The sequence below is a fragment of the Heptranchias perlo genome, chromosome 5, assembly GCF_035084215.1.
Source record: "Heptranchias perlo isolate sHepPer1 chromosome 5, sHepPer1.hap1, whole genome shotgun sequence".
Classification (NCBI taxonomy): Eukaryota; Metazoa; Chordata; class Chondrichthyes; order Hexanchiformes; family Hexanchidae; genus Heptranchias; species Heptranchias perlo.
This window is the reverse complement of record NC_090329.1, coordinates 86,157,661-86,182,321: the sequence shown is the minus strand read 5'-3', so window position 1 is coordinate 86,182,321 and position 24,661 is coordinate 86,157,661. Positions and strand designations below refer to the sequence as shown.

Sequence of the window (24,661 nt, the reverse complement as noted above, 5' to 3'; positions counted from 1 at the left end):
ATTTTAAGACTTAGTGTTGGTTGAATACAGAGATCCTAAGAAACACTCACATCTATCAATGACCATATTTAAAAATAACTCGCATCTAGCACACGTTCATCACACCACAGACATAATACTTGAAAATGTCAAAAGAATATAAAAAGACAATCCTTGCAACTTGTGAATGCTGAGTAATGCGTTCTCTCCCCAAGAGCTAGAGCCTAGGATTTCCAAGCAGCTGCCAATCTACAGAAACTTCGTAGTATCATAGTAGGTACAGTACAGGAGGAGGCCATTCAGCCCATCGTGCCTGTGCCGGCTCTTTGAACAAGATATTGCAATTAGTCCCATTCCCTTGGAAATTTTTGCCCCTTCAAGTATTTATCCAACTCCCTTTTGAAAGTCACTACCGAATCTGCTTCCACCATCCTTTCTGGCAGTGCAGTCCAGATCATTACAACTTGCTGCCTAAAATGTTTCCTCATGTCACCTCTGGCTCTTTTGCCGATCACCTTAAATCTGTGTCCTCTGGTTATCGACCCTTCTCCCACTGGAAACAGTTTCTCCTTATTTACTCTGTCAAAACCGTTCATGATTTTGAACACCTCTATCAAATCTCCCCTTAACCTTCTTTGTTCTAAGGAGAACAACTCCAGCTTCTCCAGTCTCTCCACGTAACTGAAGTCCCTCATCCCTGGTACCATTCTAGCAAATCTCTTCTACACCCTCTCTAAGGCCTTGACATCCTTCCTAAAGTGTGGGGAACACAATACTCCAGCTAAGGCCTAACCAATGTTTTATAAAGGATTAGCATAACTTCATTGCTTTTGTACTCTATGCCTCTATTAATAAAGCCCAGGATCCCAAATGCTTTTTTTTTAACAGCCTTCTCAACTTGTGCTGCCACTTTCAAAGACTTGTATATGTGCACCCCCTAAGTCTCTCTGTTCTCTTAGTAATTGGCCTCAAACTGACCCTGGGACTTATTTAGGTCCCATCCCCACAGAAAGTGCTTAACCAGTGGCTTTAAAAATGAGGCAGGTTAAACACCACACCATCTTAGAAGCTCAAAGTCACAACCATGCTCCAGACCCCAAGCTACTCAAGAATAACAGTACAGATCATCTTCAATATATTAAAAATCTTATGTCTGCAGTGCCACCATTGGTGGGAGGATGTCATTACAGCATGACACAGCATCAGCAGCTTCCATTCTAAATTTAATCATTGAAATTTATAATGGAAATATAAAAATAAGGTCAAAATGTATGACTTTGAAATGGGAACTGAATTACATCTGCATACCCGAGTCCAATTATTACCCTGCTGTTTAATACCACTTCACCTGAAGGCTACTTTTGATTACTTTTGTTTCCCCGTCTGCAATGTGACAGGCGATCGACTCGACAGCTAGCAATAATTTGTACTCTCGATCAAATGTTTCTAATTCAGCTCCTCCAAATATTAATCTTTAAATAAAATTTTATCTTCCACTTCCTATTTCACAGTAGCCTTATAAATGGCACCCACACAAATTTTATTTGAAAAATAAAGACAAAAAAAAATGAAATAAAATACTGATACAACTCAAAGGAACAACATATTAATGGGCTGAATCACAAAATGGGACACCCAAGTTCAGATCCCAAAACTGAGTGACATTAGCACTCAGATTTCTCCAAACAGCGAGTCCATTTTGACCAGGTGATCAGATGCAGCACCGAGCAAGGATTCAATCTTTGATCACGTTTCAGACTTCCTACTAACTAGCTCCAGAGTGGCACTGATGGGAGTTGTGGAGATGTCCACAATTTCCCAAGTTCTCTCAGCCAGTGTTCAGAGTATGTGGCCACCTGTTACAATACAAAATGAAGGCATGATTTATCATGGGGACCAGTATCGTTGGGACCAGTTCTGGGGCAGGAGAGACCTGTACAAGCTGGATGGGGTGCACCTCATCAGAGCTGGGACCAATGTCTTTGCGGGGAGGTTAACTGGTGCTTTGGGGGAGGGTTTAATCTAATTTGGTAGGGGGATGGGCACCAGAATGAAACATTAGAAAGGAGAAACAAGCTGCACAGAGGATTGGAAGGAAAAATAGCACTAGAGTAAAGAATAGTTCAGAAATAGGAGGGATCAAACAGCAAGCAAATGCGAGGCAGTCTAAGATGAGTTTGGAGTGCATGTGTGTAAATGCACGTAGTATGGTAAATAAGGATGATGAGTTGGGGGCACAAGACGCCACATGGGACTATGATATAATGGCAAAAACAGAGACCTGGCTCAAAGAAGAGGAGGATTGGGTACTTAATATCCCTGGCTATAAGGAATTCAGGAAAGATAGGGAAAGAAAGAAAAGAGGGGGGTGGCAGTATTGATCAAATAAATTATTATAGCACTGGGAAGGGATGATGTAGTTGAGGGGTCAAAGGCAGAATTTATTTGCTTAGAATTAAGGGACAATGGAGGAGCTATTATGCTACTGGGTGTATACCATAGGCCACCAAATAGTGGGAAGTAGATAGAGGAGCAAATTTGCAGGGAAATTACAGAATGATGCAAGAACTATAGAGTAGTGATAATGGGGGACGTCAATTATCCCAATATAGGCTGGGACAGTAAAAATGTAAAGGGCGAAGGAGGGGGGGGAAGGAGTTCCTGAAATGTGTACAAGAGAACTTTCTTGATCTGTTTGTTTCCAGCCCAACAAGGAAGGAAGCAGTGTTGGATCTAGTTCTGGGGAATGAAGTGGGACATGTGGAGCATGTTTCAGTGGGGGAGCATTTGGGGAACAGTGATCATAGTATCATTAGATTTAGAATAGTTATGGAAAAGGACGAGGAACAATCAAGTATAAAAATACTTAACTGGAGGAGGGCTAATTTCACTGAGTTAAAAAAGGATCTTGCCCTGGTGGATTGGAATCAAAAATTGGTAGGCAGAACAGGAATTGAACAATGGGAGGCCTTCAAGAAGGAGATGGTTCAGGTACAGAGTAGACACATTCCCACAAGGGGGAAAGGAAAGACATCCAAAGCTTGAGTTCCTTGGATGACTAAAGATGTAGAGATTAATATGAAACAGAAAAAGGAAGCTTATGACAAGTGTAAGGTTCATAAAACAGTAGAGAACCAAGCTAAATACAGAAAGTACAGAGGAGATCTAAAAAAGGAAATAAGAGGGGCAAAGTGAGAGTATAAGAATAGATTAGCGGCTAACATAAAAGGGAACCCAAAAGTCTTTTATAAACATATAAATAGTAAAAGGGTAGTCAAAGGAAGGGTGGGCCTGATTTGGGACAAAAATGGAGATCTTCTTGTGGAGCCAAAGGGTATGGCTGAGGTACTAAATAAATACTTTGCATCATTGGCGAAGACAATGCTGCCAATGTAGCAATAAAGGAGGAGGTAGGAGCGATATTGGATAGGATAAAAATAAAAAGGAGGTACTTAAAAGGTTGGCAGTACTCATAGTAGAAAAACCACTCCATCCAGATGGGATGCACTCAAGGTTGCTGAGGGAAGTAAGGGTGGAAATTACCAGGCTCTGATCACCATCTTCCAATCCTCCTGAGACATGGGGGCAGTGCCAGAGGGCTGGAGGTTTGCAAAATGTTACCCCTTTTTTGAACAGGGGTGTGTCAGCTAGTCAGCCTTACGTTGGTGGTGGGGAAACTTTTAGAGGCAATAATCCAGGACAAAATTAATTGGCACTTGGAAAGGTTTGAGCTAATAAATGAAAGTCAGCACGGATTTGTTAAAGGTAAATCGTGTTTAACTAACTTGATTGAGATCTTCGATGAAGTAACGGAAAGGGTGATGAGGGGGTAGTGCGGTTGATGTTGTGTATGTGGACTTTCAAAAGACATTTGATAAAGTATCACATAATAGACTTGCAAGCAAAATTAAAGCCGATGGGATTAAAGGGACAGTGGCAAAATGGATGCAAAATTGGCTAAGGGGCAGAAAGCTGAGAGTAGTGGTGAACAGTTGTTTTTCAGACTGAAGGGAAGTGAACAGTGGTGTTCCCCAGGGGTCGATATATAGTAACGACCTGAACTTGGATATACAGGGTATAATTTCAAAGTTTGCAGATGACACAAAACTAGGGAATGTAGTAAACAATGTGGTGGATAGTAACACAATTCAGAAAGGACATAGACAGACTGGTGAAATGGGCAGACACGTGGCAGATGCAAGTTAACGCAGAGAAGTGTGAAGTGATACATTTTGGGAGGAAGAATGAGGAGAGACAATATAAACTAAATGATACAATTTTAAAGGGGGTGCAGGAACTCAGAGACCTGGGGTGTATGTACACAAATCTTTGAAGGTGGCAGGATAAGTTGAAAAGGCTGTTAAAAAGAATAAGGGAGCCTGGGTTTTATTAATAGAGGCATAGAGTAGAAAAGCAAGGAAGTTATGCTAAACCTTTATACAACACTGGTTAGGCCTCAGCTGGAGTTGTGTGTTCAATTCTGGGCACTACTTTAGGAAGGATGTCAAGGCCTTCGGGACAGTGCAAAAGAGATTTACTAGAACGGTATCAGGGATGAGGGACTTCAGTTATGTGGAGAGACTGGAGTTGTTCTCCTTAGAGCAGAGATGGTTAAGTGGAGATTTAATAGAAGTGTTCAAAATCATGAATGGTTTTGATAGAATAAATAAGTAACTATTTCCAGTGGCAGAAGGGTCGCTACCAGAGGACACAGATTTAAGGTAATTGGCAAAAGAACCAGAGGCAACATGAGGAAACATTTTTTACGTAGCGAGTTGTAATAATCTGGAATGCACTACCTGAAAGGGTGGTGGAAGCAGATTCAATAATAACTTTCAAAAGGGAATTGGATAAATACTTGAAGGGAGAAAATTTGCAGGGCTATGGGGAAAGAGCAGGTCAATGGGACTAATTGTTTAGCTCTTTCAAAGAGCTAGCACAGGCACAATAGCCCAAATGGCCTCCTTCTGTGCTATAACATACTATGATACTACAAAATGACAGCATGATTGATCATATCACCCAAAATTATTCAATGACAGCAAGAGGGGGAGGGGAGAGAAACCATGTAATTTAAATAATTTTGAAATGTTAACCAATTAAAGTTTCAACATATGTAAATAAACTCTGATTGGGTTTTTTAATAAAATGAGTACTTTTTTATTCTAATGGAGTTGAAAGAAGTACAGTATAGTATATTAAAATATTTAAAAATCTTGCATCTGCACACACTTCATGTCAACTTTGCTATTATAAATTCCCATGTCCACACTGGACATGGGAATTTGATCTGGAAGTGTTGAACCAACAGATCTGGAAGTGTTGAACCAACCCGCTGCCACTACTTTTGAATCTGCTACTGCTGGCAGATATGCAAAAGTAGGTCTTGATTATAATTTTTGTAAACTTGTCATGCTGTAAACTTGTCATGCTGTAGTTACAACCTCCCTGCAGTGGAGGCACTGTAGCTTAGCTAGGCAGTTTCTATTATAAATGAGGACATTGGAATTTGTAATAGAAAGATATAAAAAGATAGGGACAGAACACATGACTTTAAAATGGTGACTGAATTACATTATCCCCTGCCCTTTAACCCTGCTTCATTTGAAAACTACACTTGGTCTGACACTTCATGTGCAATGCCACAGGAGATTGACTAGTATATATTAAAATTGCAACAGCTTTTAAACTATATTACTTATTTCAAATGGCTATGCACTGTTTATAATTACTGTCAATGATAACATTTCAAAACAAGTAAATTTGCAGCATTCCACATATACTAAAAGCACATTACAGCACTCCATTAGCTAGTTTAAATATTAAATTAATATTTTTCCTTTTGTTAGAAAGCATAATATTTCAATTATTTCCAATAATTATTAGCAACCCAGATTACATCATAATTTGAATTCCTGTCCAAATTCTCCCTTGAAGCAAGGTCACGTAGTATCCTATCTTACAGCTGTGTTGCCATGGTAAACCTAAAGTCAACTAAAGTCTTATGGCAGAATAAGCTGTTTTCACCACATTTTTCAACATCCCCTATATAGTAAAGCGTTCAATCTCAACGTAATTTCTATTTCAATTAAATATTTTAAAACTACAAAAACTAAAACGGCTTGTAAACAGCACACGACCCTGCACCTAGATATTGCAATGCCTAACCTAGCAGAGTCACAATCCCCACGATTATTGCTACTCCTGCTCAGAAACACCGATCCCCAAATGTATAAAATAACTCCACTCACCTTATAAACACGTGTTTGTTAGGTTTTAATTATTTAGCTACTGTGCTTATTATGCGTGTATGTATCCGGCGAACCTTAAAAAATACGGTTCATAATTTTTTTTGTACACACATATATATATATATATATATCTGTTCCATGGAGCCGGGCTTGCAGAGATACTCACTCCCCTGTCCGCCTTTTGCACCGAGTCCTTGCCTTTGCTACACTACTGTGGCAAAAGCACCACCGCGCGCAGTGATTGACACGTGACGTGAGGCGCACGGCGCGCGCCTGACCATCCGTGGAACGTTGTGCTGGTGATGGGGGAGATTGGTGGCAGACTTCACCTTGGCCATGGCTGAACACAACACCACCTACTTTTGTTCATTTTTAAAAAAAAAACCATCGCTGACAACATCGGGGAAATGCTCATTACTAAAAGCGGCGCAGGATTGCATGTTCATTTAAACTCGGAGCTGGGCTTTGTATTTAAAGAAATGATATATGCATTTAAAAAAAATAGGTCACATTTTCGAACCAAAATGAGGGATTGTTCATTTCTAATCAACGGGACAGTAGGTCTGCAAGTGTTGAACCAACCCGCTGCCGCTACTTTTGAATCTGCTGCTGGCAGATATGCAAAAGTAGGTCTTGATTATAATTTTTGTGGGAAGTGTCCGGCCTCCATGTGGCGACTCCCTTTGTCCAAGTGAAATTTATCCATGTACCCTATTATTCCATGGTTTGACAGAATGAGGATTATGAACATGAAAGGCCCAGTGATTAAAATGTTACAACATTATCGTATTGAGCCAGAAATATGGTTTCAAATTCAATGTTTTTTTGAATGTATGTCACCTTCCATTTTTTCCACTAATATCCTCCAAAGATGTGGAGATGCTGGTGATGGACTGGGGTTGACAATTGTAAACAATTTTACAACACCAAGTTATAGTCCAGCAATTTTATTTTAAATTCACAAGCTTTCGGAGACTTCCTCCTTCATCAGGTAAATGTTTCAGGAGCTCCTTGAAGCCTACGCATTTATACATATAGAACAATACATGGTGTTTACAGACTGCCCCTGCAACGGGCAGTTGCAGGGGCAGTCTGTAAACACCATGTATTGTTCTATATGTATAACTTGGTGTTGTAAAATTGTTTACAATCCTCCAAAGAGTAAGAGTCTCCCAAATCCACAAGAGCTGATAAGCAACCTGCTCCTAGACTTCTGCCAATACCACTCTGAAACTGATCACTAAAATGCGCAGAAAAACTATCTCCGTAGTGCTTTCTCTGACTCACTGGAAGTGTGCATCCCTTCCCACTTCTATACCCCACTACCCCACCCACTTGCAACATCATAGCCTTTGACTTATTGTGAGCAATGCCAGAGGAGGTCTGCTGATACAATAATATTGTATTTGGCATGAATTTGATCTGTTGTGCTTTGCGTATATGTCGCATTTTATATGTCACACACCTGCATATATCCAAATCTCTGTGTCTTATTTATATATTCATGAAGCAGCAATAAACCACAATTAAACAGGTAAGTTATGTACCAAGCAGGAATGAGAAAAAAAAGATTTATGAACTTAAAAAAGGTACAAATCAAAAATAGGCAAGCATCAACAGTCGCCAGTACAAAAAAGGAAATGGTGAATCAATGAAATCACACAATTGTTTTTGAAAATTCTTTCAGCTTCTATCTTGAACTTTAGCTGAGAAACTCAATACTGGAAAAAATGTTTGTAACATAATAAAATCATAAATATTTTCTATGTTTAAAATGACTACAAAATTTACCTGTGCAATAGCATTTTCTGTGTTTAAAATGGGTCCAACAGCATTTTCTATTAACGTGCCTCTTTGAGAAGCCTACGGTTTGAATTCATGGTCTTGCTAAAGCTATTTCTCGGTCAGCTGAAGAGACAGCTACAACTCTCAGCAAGCACTTGATCCTACAATTCACAGCGTGTGCAGTCTGAGTCTGTGTATTCTATGGAGAAAACTCCCAGCATACATCAATATGACTGCAGGTAATCTGCATTACTCAAGGCTCAAGGATAGAAAAGCTACAATGGTAATTTTCCTAATGCCTTCAAAACAAGGTAAAGCATGAACTTTACAACTTTTCTGAGGTAAGTTTTCATAGATGAACTATTTTCAAGGGGTTATTTTTAGAGGAAAAGAGCAATAGACAGAAAGAGAGATTTAGTTTACAAGCAAGAGAGAGAGACATAGTATGTGAGTGAGGGAAATGAGAGGGAGAAAATGTGAAAGAGACATACAGAGCATCATATATAATGAAAGAAAGAGTTAAAAGAAACTTGCATTTATGTAGCACTTATCATAACCTCAAAACATCATAAAGTGCTTCACAGCCAATGAAGTACTTTTTTTTAAAGTGTAGTCACTGTCGTAATGTAGGGAAAGGCAGCAGCCAATTTGCTCAGAGCAGAGTGATAAATGACTAGATAGTCTGTTTTGATGGTGTTGGTTGAGGGATAAATATTGACCAGGACACCTCCTGCTCTTATTCAAATAGTGCCATAGGATCTTTTATGTACACTTGAGAGGGCAGGCATCTCATCAGAAAGATGGCACTGCCGACAGTGCAGCACTCCCTCAGTACTGCACTGAAGTGTTAGCCTAGATTACATGCTCAAGTCTCTACAGTGGGGTTTGAACTCCAAACCTTCTTACTTAGAGGCGAGAGTGCTACTACTGAACCAAGGCTGACAATTAATAAAAAGTGAGAAATGTGATGGCAGTGAATTGAACCCAGGCAAACATATTTACTGCTACACCACCCTCACACAGCTGCAAATAAAGAAACATATACATGCAAAGAGAGAGGAATGAAGTTGAGAGGGAGAAAGAGAGTAGGAGACAGTCCCAATTTTAATCAACAGTATGTTTTAAAATGTCAACATTCTGCTTCTCTCAGCCTGCCTAACATTGATGTGGAGATGCCGGTGATGGACTGGGGTTGACAATTGTAAACAATTTTACAACACCAAGTTATAGTCCAGCAATTTTATTTTAAATTCACAAGCTTTCGGAGATTTTCTCCTTCCTCAGGTAAATGTTTCAAGATCTCTGTGTCTTATTTATATATTCATGAAGCAGCAATAAACCACAATTAAACAGGTAAGTTATGTACCAAGCAGGAATGAGAAAAAAAAGATTTATGAACTTAAAAAAGGTACAAATCAAAAATAGGCAAGCATCAACAGTCGCCAGTACAAAAAAGGAAATGGTGAATCAATGAAATCACACAATTGTTTTTGAAAATTCTTTCAGCTTCTATCTTGAACTTTAGCTGAGAAACTCAATACTGGAAAAAATGTTTGTAACATAATAAAATCATAAATATTTTCTATGTTTAAAATGACTACAAAATTTACCTGTGCAATAGCATTTTCTGTGTTTAAAATGGGATCTTGAAACATTTACCTGAGGAAGGAGAAAATCTCCGAAAGCTTGTGAATTTAAAATAAAATTGCTGGACTATAACTTGGTGTTGTAAAATTGTTTACAATTGCCTAACATTGGTGTTGGTTTCCAGCAGGTTACTATCACACCAAACCGTGCAGTCAGCAAGTATTTTGTTCACCTGCACTGTTTAAAATTAGAGTTTAGATTAAATTGCCAGCAAACCGACTGTACAAGTAGCTGTTACAGTAACCAGATGGAAACTCCCTTCACTCTTAGGCAGGTTGAAAAAGGCTGAAACATCTTGCTTTGAAGCATACTGCTGATTCAAATGAAAGTATCACGTATAACATTCCCATCATTATGAAATAGCATATCCTCCAACTTACCATGATCTGCTTGTATATATAAAATAGTGAATATTTATTTTTCTTACCATTGTATTTCCATTTTAAGATTCAGTCTTACACAAGAGCTGAAGGAATGATGGATTTGTGACATAGGACCTGAAGATATAGTGAGTTTGTGACATAGAACATAAAGTATATAGAGGATACTTGATGGAAACAAGAATAATATTGTGTATGTGAGCCTTACTTCCTCATAACTCAAAACCAATAAAATCATAAATATAAGTTTGCCTATATCAACCCCATCTGTTAAAGATTTTTGTTTATGCAAAGTTCTGTGGCCTCAATTTTTTTTCTTTGAAAGAGTATTTTTTTATCCATTTTTGTAAAACTAGGGCAGATGTCTGAATGCTGTGCTGTACATATACTGGTATGAGTTACAGTGCCCTAACTGCTTTGTTTTGTCCTTGTCACCTTCAGGTAAAAACATGGATCTATATATTTCATTGGCATGTGGCAGTGAACTATTTTTGTAGCTCGCTGCAATGTAATATAAATTTCTAATAACATGCAGGACCTCATTTTAAGCAGCATTGTCTAATGAATGAAGATAGTAAAGTACAAAAAAATTACTAATCACTATATGTGATATGAGAAATGATAATCTAGATGTACAGCACAGCATTCAGACAACTGCTCTAATTTTAAAAGAAAAGAAATCTAGGCCACATAATTCTTCGTTCCATGGACTCAACAATCCAGTTGGTGTCAGTTTAAAAATCCCAACTGCATACTTGATAGTGCAGGCCACACACAAACTGGGTATCCTGTGAGACCCTGCATCAACATTTTTATGTAAAACAAAAATTTATATTATTCGTTTTGTTTGACAGTACAATTGCAAGCAAATTCACATTTTATATCCATAGATATAAAAATTTTGAGTGTCAGGTTTTGTTAGATTCGCAAAACAATCTTGTTTAAAAAAAAGTATGTAAAAAAGAAAGTCAGTTATTTCTTGCAGTTTTTTTTAACCTTGCAGAGGAGCCAAGGATTTACAAACACGTGCCAATCTACAGGGGAACCATTTCCACCTAATTGGCCTCAGGATCTGCCTATTTCCATTAATTAGAACGTCTGGCCTTTTTTTTTGCCAAAAGGGGGCACTCTTCTGGCCTTAAAGAGCATCTTCTCTGTAAAGCACCATGTGATGCTTCCTACTTTAAAGGCGCACCATAACTGCAATTTATACACAGAGGGGAATTATACTGAATATGTCTGGACAGTATTCCAATCAAGGGGTTCAAGTCTTTTAAACGTTGTCTTCTGAAACCAACAATTAAAAATACACGACCTTTCCCGGATACTCCGATCATCCTCTTGCATCCCCCAGCAGGCGGCGCTGCCTCTTTCTGTTGTTGATTTTGCAGCCTGTCGTGTTTTTTTTTAAAAAAAAATTCTTCTTTCCGGCTGGATCGAAGTCTCTTTAGTGGATTGCGCCGAGTATCCCGGGAGGAGGAGAGGCAGAGCTGCTCAGAACGTTGCCCGGAGGCTCGCGGAAGATGAGACAATGGGGGCGCGATTGACGCGTGCGATGCGGAACTTTAACCTGGAGAACAGGGCGCACGTGGAGATCGGCAAGCAGAAACCGAGCCCTGCACCGAGGCACCCGAGCACCGAGGCGCTCGTCGGCCAGCAGCTCAGCTGTGAGTGACCACCCCCCCACTTTTTTTTTTATTTCCATAAAATTTGCAGCAATACGTACAATACAGTTGTCATATCACATTCCAAACGTACACAATACAGATCATACAATTTGCAGGTTACATCAAGCACAGTTCAATGAACGCATTGTACATAATTCCCCGCCATCATCACTCACCGTACCGGAGAAAGAAGGAGGGTATCGTGCCTCCGGAGCCAAGGCTCACCCTTGTAGTAGACGGGCTCGCACACTTTTTTTTTTAAAAAAAACTGCCGCTGCCCGTTACCGCCCACCCCACAAGTTGAGTGGGGGATTTGTTTGCTTTTGCTCTGGTTTTCGCAGTTATCAAAATTTTGAGAGATACCGTGCAAAAACGGAGCTTAGTTTGTACAGTGTGTGTGTGTGTGTGAAGCCGGGAGGTCAAGGTGATCTTGAGGTTGTGTAACTACTCACCGCCTAATTAATTAAAAAGGAAGACCAGTGTTTGTCTAATTTTGTTCATGTATCTATTTATTTAAAAGTAAAATCCTGGTAATGTTTGATCGTCCTTTCTTTCCTCTGGCACCAGAAAGGACTGCCTAATCAAACAACCCAAATAGGTAATTAATTTAAGCTGTAACAATATATATTCAGGAGATTCTACTTCATAATATAAAATGTGAACTGTGATCAATACAGATCATGTCATTTTAAATCTGAGAGTTTTCCTGTCCTTACCGACTCCTATGATCACTACGAACATAAATAGGAGCTGGTGTAGGCCATACGGCCCCTCGAGCCTGCTCCACCATTCAATAAGATCGTGGCTGATCTTCGGCCTCAACTCCACTTTCCCGCCCGATCCCCGTATCCCTTGATTCCCCTAGAATCCAAAAATCTATCTATCTCAGCCTTGAATATACTCAACACGCAGCATCCACAGCCCCCTGGGGTAGAGAATTCCAAAGATTCACCACCCTCTGAGTGAAGAAATTCCTCCTCATCTCAGTTTTAAATGGCCGACCCCTTATCCTGAGACTATGCCCCCTAGTTCTAGACTCTCCTGCCAGGGGAAACAACCTCTCCGCATCTACCCTGTCAAGCCCCCTCAGAATGTTATATGTTTCAATGAGATCACCTCTTGTTCTTCTAAATTCCAGGAGATAAATCACTGCTGGAGATAAATGCCTTGCTGAAAATGAAATAAAAATTACACCATGAATAACACAATATAGTTTGTGTTTCAAGGCCACACTTGGAATTCTGATGCTACTGCAGTTTGAGTTTTTGTAGTTTGTTTGCCACCTAGCCTGGTCCCTTGACTGCCTCTGCTGTCAGATTACTTATCCAACAAAAAGTCTCTGGTAAATCGAAACTTCCTCAAACCCAACATTGTGAAAACCAGAGCCATAGTTTTCAACTCCCACCACTGCCTACACTCCCATGTCACTGATTCCGTCCCCAGCCATTCTCGAACTGAACCTGAACCTGACCATGTGTAATTTCCAATGTACTGCTCCACCTAGAGCTGAGCTTTAAATCTCATCTCCATAAGTTAATGGTAGCATTGATTTTAAACATATATATAAAAAAAATTTGACATTCCTGTCCTTTAAGGTCATTATCTTTCAAGACTTTCATGTAAAGTATGAGTTTCTTCAGTCTTTTCTCATAACTCAGTCCTCTGACACTAGGGACCAGTCTCGTGATTGTTCCTTGAACTAATCCCAGGACTTAGATATCTTGTGTCTTAGTGACCAAATCTGGGCACAGTACTCAAAGGCTAGTCTGACGAGAGGACTGCACATTTGAAGAATTAATTTCTCATTTGTCCTTTATGTTTTGGCACAAGGTCTTTGACCTGAAACGTTAACTCTCTCTTTCTCCACAGTTGCAGCCTGACTTGCTGAGTATTACCAGCGTTTTCAGTTTTCCAGTATCCGCAGTATTTTGCCTTTGTTCAGAATTCTACTGGGTTTGTTGATTGCTGCTTCATTGTGATTGGACACATGCTGGATCCGTAAGATCAGCTGTTACTGCACCAGTTGGCATGTGCTCAGCTCTGTTCATTCACCAGCACTTTAATTTATAGAACTACATCAAACTCAACACATAAAGGGGCCATTTGGTCCAACCAATACATGTCAGCGTTTACCCTCCACGCACTCAACTTACCCCGCCCCGTTCTTAGATATCTTCAACCCCTTTTCTTTTATCCACCTATCCAATCCAACCACTAATCCCGAAAGTGAATTCCACAGCCTATTGTGTAAAGAATTTCTTTTTCAGTCTTCCCTAAATTTCTTATATTTAATCTTGTATCTGTGACCCTCATTCTGGACCCTTCAACTACTGGAAAGAGTCTGGTTCTATCTACCCTGTTCCATCCTTTCATAATTGTAAATACTTCTATCATATCACACTGCAATTTGCATTGTTCTATCAAATCCCCCCAATTTTTCAAGCCTCTCTTTGTATTTGTATTTTCTCAACCCAGGCCTCATCCTGAAGAGTCTCTGTTGTGCCCTGTATGAATCTCAGTATCCTTATAGTGTGAAGCCCAAAGCAGCACACTGTACACTAACAGGTCTTATGGTTTTATATAGGCTCAGAATTACCTCTAAGTTTTTATGTTCTATACCTCTTGTGATAAAGCCTTATTAACCTGAAGTGCTGCCTTTAATGTCTTGTGAACTTGTACCCACAAAACCCTCTGCTCTTCTACAGTACTGAGCCTACTTCCATTCAATTACTGCTGTTCATTTTTTTAAGCAAAATATGTCACCTCACCATTACTGACATTGAATTCCATCTTCTACTTTTTTGCCCATTCTCCCATTTCATCAAAATCTCTTTAGAGCTTCCTTTGGTCTTCTAAACAATGAACCATACCTCCTATTTTGGTATCATCTATACCATTTCCTCCAGGCCTGTATTCAAATTATTGATATACATTACAACAATGACTATGCTTCAAAGTACTTCATTGGCTGTAAAGCACTTTGAAACATCCTGAGGTGAAAGGCACTATATAAATGCAAGTTCTTTCTTTATGCACAGTGAACAGAAGTAGCTTCAGAAGTGAAACCTGTGGGACACCACTACTCACTTCCAATCAATCTGGGATGAGAGGGTTGTCCCATGAGGAGAGATTGAGTAGAATGGGCCTATACTCTCTGGAGTTTAGAAGAATGAGAGGTGATCTGAATGAAACATGTAAGATTCTGAGGGGGCTTGACAGTGTAGATGCTGAGAGGCTGTTTCCCCTGGCTGGAGAGTCCAGAACTAGGGGGCGGCCTTTTAGGACTGATGAGGAGACATTTCTTCACTCAGAGGGTTGTGAATCTTTGGAATTCTCTATCCCAGGAGGCTGTGGATGCTGAGTCGTTGAATATATTCAAGGCTGAGATCGATAGATTTTTGGACTCGAGGAATCAAGGGATATGGGGATTGGGCGGGAAAGTGGAGTTGAGGTTGAAGATCAGCCATGATCTTATTGAATGGTGGAGCAGGCTCGAGGGGCCGTATGGCCTACTTCTGCTCCTATTACTTACGTTCTTATGTTCTTAATCTCAAAAACAGTTCTTACCTTCAAATCTGTTTTCTCCCTTCTAACTAATTTTTAATTCAGCTTGATATCCTCCCCCTAATTCCATACTCCTTAATCTTCTCTAGTACTCTTCCGCATGGTACCTTGTTAAAGGCTTTAATAAAGTCCATGTATACTACATTCACTGCATTTCTCCCATCTACCACATCTGTACCTCCTCAGGAAATCTCGGAGGTTTGTCGAGCATGGTTGCCCCTTTTGAAATCTTTATCTAGATAAGTGGTAATTTCATCCTTAATTAGAAACTCTTAAAAAAATAATAACTTCCTGTAGCACAGGTGTTAAACTAACTAGCCTCTAATTAGTCTGACCAATCAGCTTCCCAACTGTACCAGTTATTTCAGTAATGAGCTTGAAACTCCCTTTACTCTTGGATGGGCCAAGAAAGGCGGAATGTGTACAACCAGTTATTTCAGTAATGAGCTTGAAACTCCCTTCGCTCCTGGATGGTCCAATGCTGTCATTTTAAACGTGTTGCTGACTGAAATTAAAGTGCCTGTAGTAGAGAAACTAACGGGGAGTAGCGCTGGAGGTTCAAATTCATGGACTGCACCACAATGAATCACTTCCTGTGTTGTGCCTGATTCCTTTAATTAACCAATTCATGTAGTTGAAAATATGTATATTATGTTACATGCCAAAAAATATTTTTTATTGTTTTTAGGCTTAGTAGGTATCTGGGCATATCTTTTGAATCAAAGTCATGTAATTAAATTATAGTTTTCTTTTATAGACCATCCTAAAGTACATGAAGTTCATAACAAGAATGAAGAACTTTTGTCGTTACTCAAAGATGTTTATGTTGATTCGAAGGATACTCCCATACAGGTAAACATTGTAATTGGTTTTCAGCACTATGCACCTAACATTGAACCACACAGGATAAAACTTTCTTTGATCTAGTTTTTTGACAAATAATTTATCTCACAGCCCTTTGTTTTTATCATAAAGTGCTGGCTCTAGCATTATGAATAAAATGAACATGACTGTTCAAATGTCCCTACATTGTAGCAGCTGCATAAAATTGCCTCTTAAAGTGTGTCAATTACTGCAATAGTATCTTGGGATCCAGGTCACTTTATAAACTGTTCAGTTGTCCCTTCATGTCTATTGTCCTGGATTGTGTTAAACATCTAAGTTTTAGGCAATTGTTTTGTTATGACAAAGACCGCAATGCAAAATATTTTTTCCACAAAAATCAGTGAATTGTAATCATTCCATATCTACACTTCAAAATTAGAGAATAGTATTTGGTCTGTCTTGTCATGAGTTGTGAAATTCTATTTTGTTTGACTTGCACATGAGCTTGATGCATGTTTTTTAAAAAAAACTAGATGGGGGCGTTCATTCAATGAAATGCAAAAAAAACCCTGTCTGCAGCTTTGACCATTGTAAGTGGTTTACTGGGGTTTTGTACACTGACACAATTTTTTAAAATGCGATCCTCTAATGTCCTTATAAATCTATCAAATACTGGGAAAATGTTGACATATTTGCTTTATAAAGTACTTGAAAGCTGTACTGTTCAATCTCGCTAAAATATTTATTTTAAAATTTTACTGAATTGAAACAAGTATGATCAAAACAAGGTATATATCATAAACATACATAGGTGTGTGTATACAAAATCTAGTATATTGATATAAAATAAAAGCACTAGTAGATATTACCTCCTTACACGTTCATCTAATCCACCGTAATGGTGATTTTCAATAAACTACTTTTCCTTTCCCCCACAAGAGCACAGTTATAAATTTATTCTGAACAAAAATTAATAAATTCTAAAACACACCATGGTTCATTTGAATAGACTCCTAGTTCTAAACTAGTAAATATACAATAAAACTGAAAAAGTATCATCTTACTTTTTTCAACAAATATCATTTGTTTTATTAGTTGTTATTGGGATACGGGTGACACTGATGGGGCTGTGTTTATTGCCTATCCTCCTAATTGCCCTGAGGCCACAAATAGTCAAGCACATAGCGTGGTCCTGGAGATACACGTAGGCCAGACCAGGTATGGCATTTAGTGAACCATTTGGGTTTTTATGACTATTCAGCAGCTTCTGTGGTCATTTGTCGTGGTGCTAGTCCACAAATTAGCAGATTTATTGAATTGAATTCCACAACATGTCATGGTGAAATTTGTACTCTCAACCTCAGGGATGCAAGTACACTACTAGAACCAAAAGGCAACCGTTCACTTACATTCGCCAGCATCTTGCTTATTCAGACTTCAAATATACATAATTTGTCCTTATTAACTATTTTCCGAAGATCAGAGAACCACAAAACTTTAGAAGATCAGGAGCCTTCCATTAGAACATTAGACACCAACCAGCATATGTGGACTCCAGAAATAAATGTAATTATGTACAAGATAATTCAATTTGTCCTTATTGTTACATCACTTCTTAGATCTCCTATAGATAGGGTCTCAAAACTTCTGTGGCATCTCAGAAATTAATTTCTGCAGCAACCCCAACAAATTCTCTGGCAAGTCTGTCCAGGGTTTGGGGATACCTCGATTTCAATGTCATAAATATTTTAAAACACTGCACAAACACGGTACTTTTGCTGACTTTTGTTTTGAAAATTTGTATTTTAAACTTTAAAAAGTTTATTTTGCTTATCCTCTGGGTTTTCCATGTGCTACTCAGTAATTTAGTAACAGCTGCCGCTTTTAATATCTAGCTGTCCCACCTGGATGTTAATTGGCAACTAAATGTTAAGTAGTAGGTAACCAACCAAAAATGGTGTTAATGGACATTCTTTTTCTAATCCTTATTGGATTTCCATTTTGCTAATCACCATGCATTTCACACCTTGCATATTTATCAGATAAACTGAACGCTTGCATTTCTGCAAAATCAGCTGATTTAAGGAATTGGATCAATTGGGTTATATAAATTGAACACATTTCACGCCTTTCAAACTTTATCTGCAGATGAAGTGTGCAAAATGTGAAATTCATGCAGATTAAGGAGCTGCACATGAATGGGGATTCGAAGATTAGCATCAAATTGATATGCAGAATCAGATCACCAGATACAGTCACAACAACAACTTGCTTTAATATAGCACCTTTAACATAGTAAAACGTCCCAAGGCAGTTCACAGGAACGTTATCAAACAAAATTTGACACTGAGCTACATAAGGAAATACTAGGTCAGGTGACCAAAAGCTTGGTCAAAGAGGTAGGTTGAGGGAGGGATTTCCAGAGTTTAGGGCCTAGGCAGCTGAAGGCATGGCCGCCAATGGTGGAGTGATGAAAATCTGGGATGCGCAAGAAGCCAGAATTGGAGGAGCGCAGAGATCTCAGAGTGTTGTGGGGCTGGAGGAGGTTACAGAGATAGGGAGGGGCAAGGCCATGGAGGGATTTGAAAACAAGGATGAGAATTTTAAAATTGAGGCGTTGCTGGACTGGGACATCTCAGCAAGCACAGAGGTGATGGGTGAACGGAACTCGGTGCGAGTTAGGATATGGGCAGCAGAGTTTTAGATGAGTTCAAATTTACGGAGGGTGCAAGATGAGAGGCCGGCCAAGATAGCATTGGAATAGTCAAGTCTAGCTGGGGCAAGAACACAATGGGTAGAATTACATACATAATTGTGTATGTATATTTTAAAAAATATATATTCAAATATATATATAATGTGATCCACACAGCGAGCTGCCCAAACCAGAAACAATTAGTTATAGCTTGTGGCATTCTACAAAGAGGCACCCAATTATACATGTCAGTTTATTAGAATTCCAACAGTTAATGTAAAACAAAGCTTACAGATATTTTAGGTGAATGTAAAAGTCTGGTTGCATTGTTGTAAAACCAAAAAGTCCTGATAGTGTATTCTGTGTTACAAAATACTTAGCCTAACATTTGAATCTAAAATATTTGCAGAGGATGCCAAATCTCTTGATCAGCACTAACACATATATTTACAGTCAACATGTTGTACAGATTTCAATATGACCAATAACTATGGTTCTTAGTGCTCTGGAATTCTACATTACTGTGGAATTTCTCTGTCCATTTCATAGAATCATAGAAAGTTACGGCACAGAAGGAGGCCATTCAGCCCATCGTGTCCGTGCCTGCCAAAAAAGAGCTATATCCAGCTTAATCCCACTTTCCAGCACTCAGTCCGTAGCCCTATAGGTTATGGCACTTCAAGTGCACATCCAAGTACCTTTTTAAATGAGTTGAGGGTTTCTGCCTCGACCGCCCTTTCAGGCAGTGAGTTCCAGATCCCCACCACCTGCTGGGTGAAAAAATTTCTCCTCGATTCCCCTCTGATCCCTTTAACAATTACTTCAATTACTTCTGGTCACTGATCCCTCTGCTAAGGGAAATAGGTCCTCTCCATCCACTCTATTTAGTCCAGTCATAATTTTATATACCTCAATTAAATCTCTCCTCAGCCTCCTTTGTTCCAAAGAAAACAACCCCAGCCTATCCAATCTTTTCTCAAAGCTAAAATTCTCCAGCCCTGGCAATATCTAGTACAATTACATCTTTCCTGTAATGTGGTGACCGGAACTGTATGCAGTACTCAAGCTGTGGCCTAACCAATGTTTTATACAGCTCTACAATAACCTTCCTGTTCTTATATTCTGTGCCTTGACTAATAAAGGAAAGTATCCTGTATGCCTTTTTAATCACCTGATCTACCCGTCCTGCTTCAGGGATCTGTGGACATGCACTCCAAGGTCCCTTTGTTCCTCTACACCTCTCAGTATCCTCCCATTTATTGTGTACTCCCTTGCCTTGTTTGCCCTCCCCAAATGCATTACCTCACACTTCTCTGGATTGAATTCCATTTGCCACTTTTCTGCCCACCTGACCAGTCCATTGATATCTTCCTGCAGTCTACAGTTTTCCTCCTCACTATCAACCACACGGCCAATTTTTATATCATCTGCAAACTTCTTGATCAAGCCCCGCACATTCAAGTCCAAATCATTAATATATACCACAAAAAGCAAGGGACCTAGTACTGAGCCTTGCCGAACCCCACTGGAAACAGCCTTCCAGTCGCAAAAACACCCGTCAACCATTACCCTTTGCTTCCTGCCACTGAGCCAATTTTGGATCCAACTAGCCACCTTTCCCTTGGATCCCATGGGCTTTTACTTTTTTGACAAGTCTGCCACGTGGGACCTTGTCAAAAGCCACGCTAAAATCCATTTACACTACATCAAATGCATTACCCTGATCGACCCTCCTTGTTACCTGCTCAAAAAATTCAATCAAGTTAGTCAGACACGATCTTCCCATAACAAATCCGTGCTGCCTGACCTTGATTAACCCTGCCTTTCCAAATGACGTTTTATGCTGTCCCTCAGAATTGATTCCGATAATTGGCCCACCACCGAGGTTAGACTGACTGGCCTATAATTACTCGGTCTATCTCTTTCTCCCTTTTTAAACAACGGTTCAACGTTAGTAGTCCTCCAATCCTCCGGCACCATGCCTGTAGCCAGGGAGGATCGTAAAATTATGATCTCAGCCTCCACTATTTCCTCTCTTGCTTCTCTTAACAGCCTGGGATACATTTCATTCGGGCCCGCGATTTATCTACTTTCAAATATGCTAAACTCCTTAATACTTCCTCTCTCGCTATGTTTATCCCATCCAATATTTCACATTCCTCCTCCTTAACTACAATCTCTGCATCGTCTCCCTCTTTTGTGAAGACAGACGCAAAATATTCATTAAGAACCGTACCTACATCTTCTGCCTCCACATATAGGTTACCTTTTTGGTCTCTAATGGGCCCTAATCTTTCCTTAGTTATCCTCTTGCTCTTTATGTATATATAAAACATTTTGGGGTTTTCCTTAATTTTACTTGCCAGTATTTTTTCATCTCTTCCTGTTCTCTGCATTGTAACTGTCCCCGGTGTTCGAATTCTGAGCAGTGTCAAGTGACAGCAATCGTCTAAACTTCATTCATGTGCAGTTCTTTAATCTCCAATCTATTCTGACAATTTAAAACAAAATTTTTGTTCTTTAAACACTGAACAAAGACTTGTCAATCCAAAGGGGACTTTTTGTTACCTTTTTTCCTGGATGTCAGTAGCAGATGAAGGCATTGTTTGACTGACCCATTTGAGTTGTTTCTCTTATTGACTTTACAGCGCAACATTAACAATGGTTTAAAAGTCTTGTGCGGATGAAAGGGTTTTTTGGAGCGGGGAAATTAATGAATGGATGGTTTTTGAATCAACAAAATAGTAAAGAAAAACCTCTTAAAACAACGCCACTGTTAATTTATTCTGTGTAGCACTAAGTACCATAGACCAGGGTAGGAAGCATGTTTGACTCCCACTCCACTCAATTCCAAATCTGAGCAGTTAAATTAGGAAGTGCCGAGCTGTGGCTGCAGTGTCTCCCAGAAGAGAAAGCAATGTTTGGCAGTCTGATAATTTCTCGTGACCAGTAGGGAGGTAATGAAGGTGCTTGGGAGCAGGCTCTGCCACAGCATTGATGGGTGTAACATGGATGTATTGCAGTCTAGAAAAAGTAATGAAATCTTGGTAACAGATTATACTGTTTCATTGTAAATTTGTTCTTTCCTCTCATGATTGTTTTGCAGCTGGCTGCTGTAATAAAAATAGATTGTTTATATATGAAGCTCTCTATCTCCATTTGCAAAACTGCATGGCTGAAATGAACCATAGGAATCAATGTGCTAAGACTTGATCACAGGACTTGAAGATGTGATGGGAAAATTTGACAAGTAATGCTAGAACCCCTTATAAAAATAACACATGCTGGAAGAGGGACGATCATACAACAATGTGTAGTGACAGTCTTAATGGAACAGCCCTGTGGGAAGTGAATTATCTGGTTTACCAAATTAAAAAATTCCATTCAAATTGATTTAGAGACATCCTTGTGACTATCTAAATGTGGCCATATGCAATATATATAATATCTCACCAGTGATGGTCTGTTCTGTATACTCCCTCCTCTTCCACCCTGCCCTTACGTATGCTAATGAGTTATGGATGTTTCTCTAATCTTGCTATCATGGAGAGGTCTGGTCTGTTTGTTCCCAGTTACAAATGCACTTGATTCAGACTCTGCGGCATTTTCAGTAGAGCTGTCTGCAACATATTGAAACTTTTGATTATGTCATATATTGTACCTGGAAGCAGTATATTTCCTGCTAAATACTGTTGTCTTGGGGTATCGCATACACTTTACTGCTTTTATTATTTCACCTTTCCAGAAACTGCTAACTGATGAAACATCCAAGCAGCCGCAGGAGCACAGACATCTCAAATCCACTTTGAAACATGACCTTTTCGACGTTACAAATGTTCCTAAAGGCAAGCTGAGTATAGTGGAGGCTCTTACAGTCCTTAACAACCACAAGCTTCAGCCCAAAATATGGACATCTGATAAAATAGCTGAAGATTACTGTCTAGAACTTAAAGATGTTAAAGGACTGCTGGAATTCTTCAAACCTTTTGAAATAAAAACTCTACCTCCAAAACAAAATAATAAGGAACTGATAACTGCCAGGTAGTAAATATGCACTCTTCCAGACTATTCGTACTTCAATTGTTTCTATTAAACAGGTGCCAAATGTTTGGTTTCTTTATTTAAGATTTGCAATGTGTTTAAGTAGTGGGAACAGTATGGATATTGTGTCTGGAAGTATTAGACCTGTACTGAGACCTGTGAATGAACTGGTACATGACTACTAAGCTGCCTTCTAGACATGAACTACCCCACAATATATTATCACTGCAGTATATTCTTTCACTTGTTGCAACATTGATACTGTAGTGAATGTCTCACTACAATCTTTCCCATAACCTTGTAAAAGTGCAACCACTCAGGCCTATTTGGTGTGGATGGCTACATTTTCCAGTTTCTGGTACACCTTAGAAACCAATAGCTCTAATACATGCTCTATACTGACTATTGCACCGGTTGGCTTCAATAAAGGTCTCTTACTATATGATATTGTGTTCACTTAATCTTTGGTTAAAAAACTGACTAAATCAAAATATTGTATTTAGAGGGCATTTTCTCTATTTATGATCCTGTTAATGTAGTACCTGAGATGAGTATGGTGCAACTATAACAATTGTTTATTTCCTATACAGCTTGTGAATGTACTTAAAACCTGAGGTGCATTGTTACAGGATAGTTAAAATGTTTTGTTTGTAACATTGGAAATCCAAATTGTGAATAACAATCTTCAAGATAAAGTTTCATTAAGACTGTGATTTCATTGTCCTCTCTATTGGCAAGTAACTCTCTAAGGTAGTTCCAATATTTCTAGCGCTGAAGCTTCATAATATTTATTTCCTTAGATTGGTAAACAAAAGTGAAGTGGTGCTACTTACTGGACTCAAAATCAGAGAGAAATAAACTTTTCTCCCCTCAACAGTCAGATGGTCATGGGTTCAAGCCCCATTTCAGAGTCTTGAGTGCTTAATCTGGGCTGACACTTCAGTGCAATATTGAGGAAGTGCTGCATTGTTGGCGATACCTTCTTATGGACGAGACATTAAACTGAGGCCCCATCTACCCTCTTAGATGGACATAAAAAAAGTCACATGGTACTATTTGAAGAAGCAGGGTGGGGTGGGGGAGTGGAGTTCTCTAGTGTTATGGCCAACATTCATCTCTCAATCAACATCATTGGACATTTATCTCATTGCTGTTTGTGGGACCTTGTGCACAAATTGGCAGCCTTGTTTCCCTACATAACAATAGTAATCTATTGATTGAGAAGTGGGAAGCTTTGGGACATCTTGAGGTCATGAAAGGCAGTATATAAATACAAGCTTTCCCCCTTCCCCCCCCCCCCCACCCTTTCTATCACATTTAACTTGTGTGGAAAAAACACTTTGTATCAAGTAGCTCGTATTTTTGGACTAATGTGTAATTTATTCACACAGGACTATTAAATATTTCTATGATTTAAAAACAAAATGTTATGTTTTCAAATAATATTCTACAGTCATTTTGAACACAATTTATCCAATAAGCAATTGAGAAGCTAAAAGAATTGAATCTTATACAATGTAACCAGTAGAGGGAGCAGTTTGACAAATATATGAAGACTTAAATGCGAATTTGCACGCATGACATTGGTTGTACTAATTTGACACACAAGTTTCATCAAACTTTAAAAAAAAATAAGTTGTATGCTGAGAGGGTGCATTTTAGCTTAGAAACAAAACTTCCCATCTGCATTTTACTTAAAGTTTGCATGTATGATGAAAATTGTATAATTAATATGGTAACTTTATTGTAAATTTATAGAGAAGGTTACTATTGTGCAGTCCTGTTATCAGTTTAACATTCTTGGTCTCCAATTTGCGAGGTGAAAAT

The 24,661-nt window shown here is 39.0% G+C and overlaps 1 protein-coding gene across 1 annotated transcript; it reads left to right on the top strand.

The window, feature by feature from the left end:
- Positions 1 to 11,470: 11,470 nt before the first annotated feature.
- ndufaf4 (NADH:ubiquinone oxidoreductase complex assembly factor 4) lies at positions 11,471 to 24,259 on the top strand. Its single transcript, XM_067984771.1, has 3 exons — positions 11,471 to 11,709; positions 16,031 to 16,125; positions 22,539 to 24,259. Exons 1-3 carry the CDS (start codon positions 11,574 to 11,576, stop codon positions 22,836 to 22,838), a joined length of 531 nt encoding a protein of 176 aa, XP_067840872.1. The 5' UTR covers positions 11,471 to 11,573; the 3' UTR covers positions 22,839 to 24,259.
- Positions 24,260 to 24,661: the final 402 nt, after the last annotated feature.

Excerpts from the sequence above, each read along its gene's own strand:
- ndufaf4 (XM_067984771.1), top strand. The coding sequence starts at position 11,574 with ATGGGGGCGCGATTGACGCGTGCGATGCGGAACTTTAACCTGGAGAAC. Across the intron at positions 11,710-16,030 it reads CGTCGGCCAGCAGCTCAGCT|ACCATCCTAAAGTACATGAA; the intron begins GTGAGTGACCAC and ends TTTCTTTTATAG. Across the intron at positions 16,126-22,538 it reads CGAAGGATACTCCCATACAG|AAACTGCTAACTGATGAAAC; the intron begins GTAAACATTGTA and ends TCACCTTTCCAG.